At 42.1% G+C, this 3,614-nt stretch overlaps 1 protein-coding gene across 1 annotated transcript; it reads left to right on the forward strand.

Moving 5' to 3' along the window:
* Window positions 1-554: 554 nt before the first annotated feature.
* Window positions 555-2,265, forward strand: SARC_07414 (hypothetical protein; the record flags this gene model as incomplete). Its single annotated transcript, XM_014298654.1, has 2 exons — window positions 555-858; window positions 1,478-2,265. 2 exons carry the CDS (start codon window positions 555-557, stop codon window positions 2,263-2,265), a joined length of 1,092 nt encoding a protein of 363 aa, XP_014154129.1.
* Window positions 2,266-3,614: the final 1,349 nt, after the last annotated feature.

Genomic DNA, 3,614 nt, shown 5'->3' on the forward strand with positions numbered 1-3,614 from the left:
AAATAGGTCTTTTTCTTTTTTTAACTTTTTTTCAGATGGAACTTTATTTATTTTAGCTAATGGATTAACTTGACTTACGTTCCTATGTCTATCTACAAATTAGACATGTGGTTATGAACACTTAGTACTTCTAGTAGATATTATTCAATAAAAAACAGCTAGAGGTACGTCCTGTGTGTTCGAGGTTACTAAAGCTCTTACCAATAGGCAGTCCCGATCATTCTTACACAAGCTACCACTGCTAAATCCTAACTGACTTAAATTGTATCTTAGTTTATATAACATAGTTTAAAAAATAGAAATAAATATCGAAGTTTACAACTCTCAGAAGTTGCCCGCCCGGGGGATGCAGCTATGTTGGCCGACATAAAGGACGGTTTCTATGCGTTGGCTGTGGCCGCACCGAAGTGTTGGCAGTTTAGGGACAACAAGGGGAATACGTGGTGCTTTCTAGCACTACCAATGGAGGCAACATTCAGCCCCTATTGGTTCAACAAATTAATACCCGTATTTCACAACGTCACGTGGGACCAAGGAAATACAGATAATACTATATGTCGACGACCTACTTCTCGTGGGTTGTCGACTCGACTATGGAAACACAAGAAATTCATAGACCGACTTCTGGCCTCTTTAGGCCTGACACTAGCGCCCGTCAAGGGATATTGGATAACACCAGTGTCTCGGCTATAGCACTTGGGAGTCATATTCGACATAGAGAAGAACAGCGTATGAATGACACCTCAGTTCAAGAAGAAGCTTCTGTCACTGGAGAGACAAAGCAGAACACAAGGCCTATGCAACCAGCGTCGAGTGAAGACCAAAGCATGGCAATCATACTTAGGTTGCCTCCAGTGGGTAAGTTTCTCCACTCTCGGATTGCGGTCTTTCATCGCGGATTTGCAACATATGACTCTGTGGAACAGAGAAATCCAGGTCCACCTATCCGTCGCAGCATTCAAGAAAATAGAAAAGATAAATCTATTATTCTCGATCTTTGAATCCAGGATTAAATAGCTGCCTGATCATCAAGCAACAATAACATCATATTCGTCGAAGATAGGATTCAGCGTGACCCTGCATTACCAGGGAACGACAACGGTGTTCGCCGGCATATGGACATCGACCGAACAACGATGGCCAATAGCAGTTTTAGAACTAAAGGCACTCGTTTTAACATACGAATACTATCACAAAAGGCAAAGCATCGGCGTCATACCACTACTATGGTTGACAGATTCTAGCACCACCCTGCACGCACTCAGAAGCGACAAAGCCAATCGAAGCTAACGAATGCACAGCTGCGGAGGTTGGTATGGTTCTGTCACCTGCTGTCAGTGATGTGCCGGTAGCATTGGGTTATATGCCACGGAAGTTCAGCCTGGCGGCCGACGATCTATCACAGATGGTGAAGCTCCTAGAGTACCACTGTACCGTGCGCTCGTCCGATATACTTTAAATATCCAACCATTGACAGATTCGACCAGATCCATCGACGAGAGATTTCACCCAGATAGCTATTACCTCAGCAAAGAAAACCAGGGACATGTTACATTCGCCACACCTTACCACAACAAATTGGACCAATCTCTCGAGCTTCTAGCCCCACCAGAAACAATGCTGGACCCAATCCTCTCACAACTAGACAAGCGACTCCAGAGGGCCGTAATAATAGTACCAGTATGGAAACGGGCAATTTGGTTATACGTCGCAGTTCTTTACGAACCATCTGGCAACAAACCAACGCCAGACTTCCTGCGTCAACAGATAGCAAACGGTGGCCTGACCGAAGGCACAAGGGAGAATTATAGACATGCGATAAGGATTTGGCACGAGTACCGCACAGCTAACCGCATTCTTGCCCAACTCCCGTCACATGGAGATTTACACAGTTTCTTACAATACTGTTTTTATAGAGGACACCCCCCAGACCAAATTCGACAGATACGAGCTGCGATCAACAGTACCGCACACACACACAGGCCGTTATTCTCGACAGACAGTGGTCATAGGCCATTCAGGCTACGTCTCCATGTGGAATGCCCAGCACCCGAAGACAACGGTCGATCGACCGAAATTCCAGCCAACTGGAGCCTCCAACTGCTCAATTCAACGGGTATCGAACTGGAATGGCGTGCGCTGCTCACCACATTCTGGCTTGTTGGGAGCCCGACGAGATTCCAACCAAACATTTGGTCCGGATTCGATCACTTTCACACCTGCCTGCCGTACCATTCACGTGGATCTACGGAAGAAGGAACGTGACGACCTGTCGAGCATTCTCAAGACAATTTCAAGGACACTGGACGCCAGCACATTCGATTTATTAAAGTTATATTTACTTGCGGCGCTCCAGGACATACCACAAAGTCTCAACCGGCTACCCAACCACCAGAGTATTTTCATCATACGGGGATATTTTCACCGGGCGGGCATTAGCAAACCACTTGTCGCCCAGCACGTACAATAGCACGCTTTTCGCCGCGGATTTGCCCAGAGTCTTTGTAGCTTACGAGTAACAGACGACCTCATCGCTGGACTCATGAGCATTGAGCAAGCATCCATCGCCCAATATCGGTCGATCAAGACCGTCACCGCTGCCGACCGCTACTTCAATGGATGTCTTTTACCGAGCGCACTTACAAACGGTGGGGACTTTCAGTAGTTACAGAAACAAATACTTAAAGAAGAAAATTCTACCATATAGTATCATGAACTTGGGAGCAGTTAGTAAGAGCAGCACTAATTCGCGCTCCGAGTAATTACTCTATGAGTAATTAATTCGGATCAGCTAATTACTGCTGCCTTACTTCCTACTCCAAAGTCCTACCTTATACTACTCAAGGCAGTATATATAGGACGTGTAAAGTACATATTTCCTTCATCCTATATTTCATTCTTTGCCCACCCACATTCACCCTTTACATCCTATATTTCTTACATCATATATTTATCCACCGTTTCTCAATATTAGGAACCAAGTTTCACATCACCCCGCACAACTTAGACACGCCTGACCCAGTGTCGAGCCCTAAAGATGTACGTGATATTATTTATGCACATAATGTTTCCCAGTCGTAAACATAAGGTTTTCAATCTTATCAGGGAAATCTCTTCTCACACAAATCGCAGGACAGCTTAACCTAATCACACTCTCCAACATTTTAAACTGGTTAATGTCAAATACTTCACGAAAGACATACCACTGTAAATATTCAACCACTGTATATATTTAGAGGAGAGCCCAAAAAAAACTATATAAAACAAATCCTATACACACACACACACACACACACACACACACACACACACACACACACACACACACACACACACACACACACACACACACACACACACACACACATATATATATATATATATATATATATATATGTATATACATATATAATATATATAAATATATATGTATATTTATATATATATATATATACACATATATATAAATATCAATATATATAAATATATATATATGTATATATACATATATAAATATATATACATGTATATATATATGTATATATATATATATAAATATATATGTATATTTATATATATATATATATATATATATATAAATATCAATATCAATA

This window comes from Sphaeroforma arctica, assembly GCF_001186125.1.
Source record: "Sphaeroforma arctica JP610 unplaced genomic scaffold supercont1.586, whole genome shotgun sequence".
Taxonomy (NCBI): domain Eukaryota; class Ichthyosporea; order Ichthyophonida; genus Sphaeroforma; species Sphaeroforma arctica.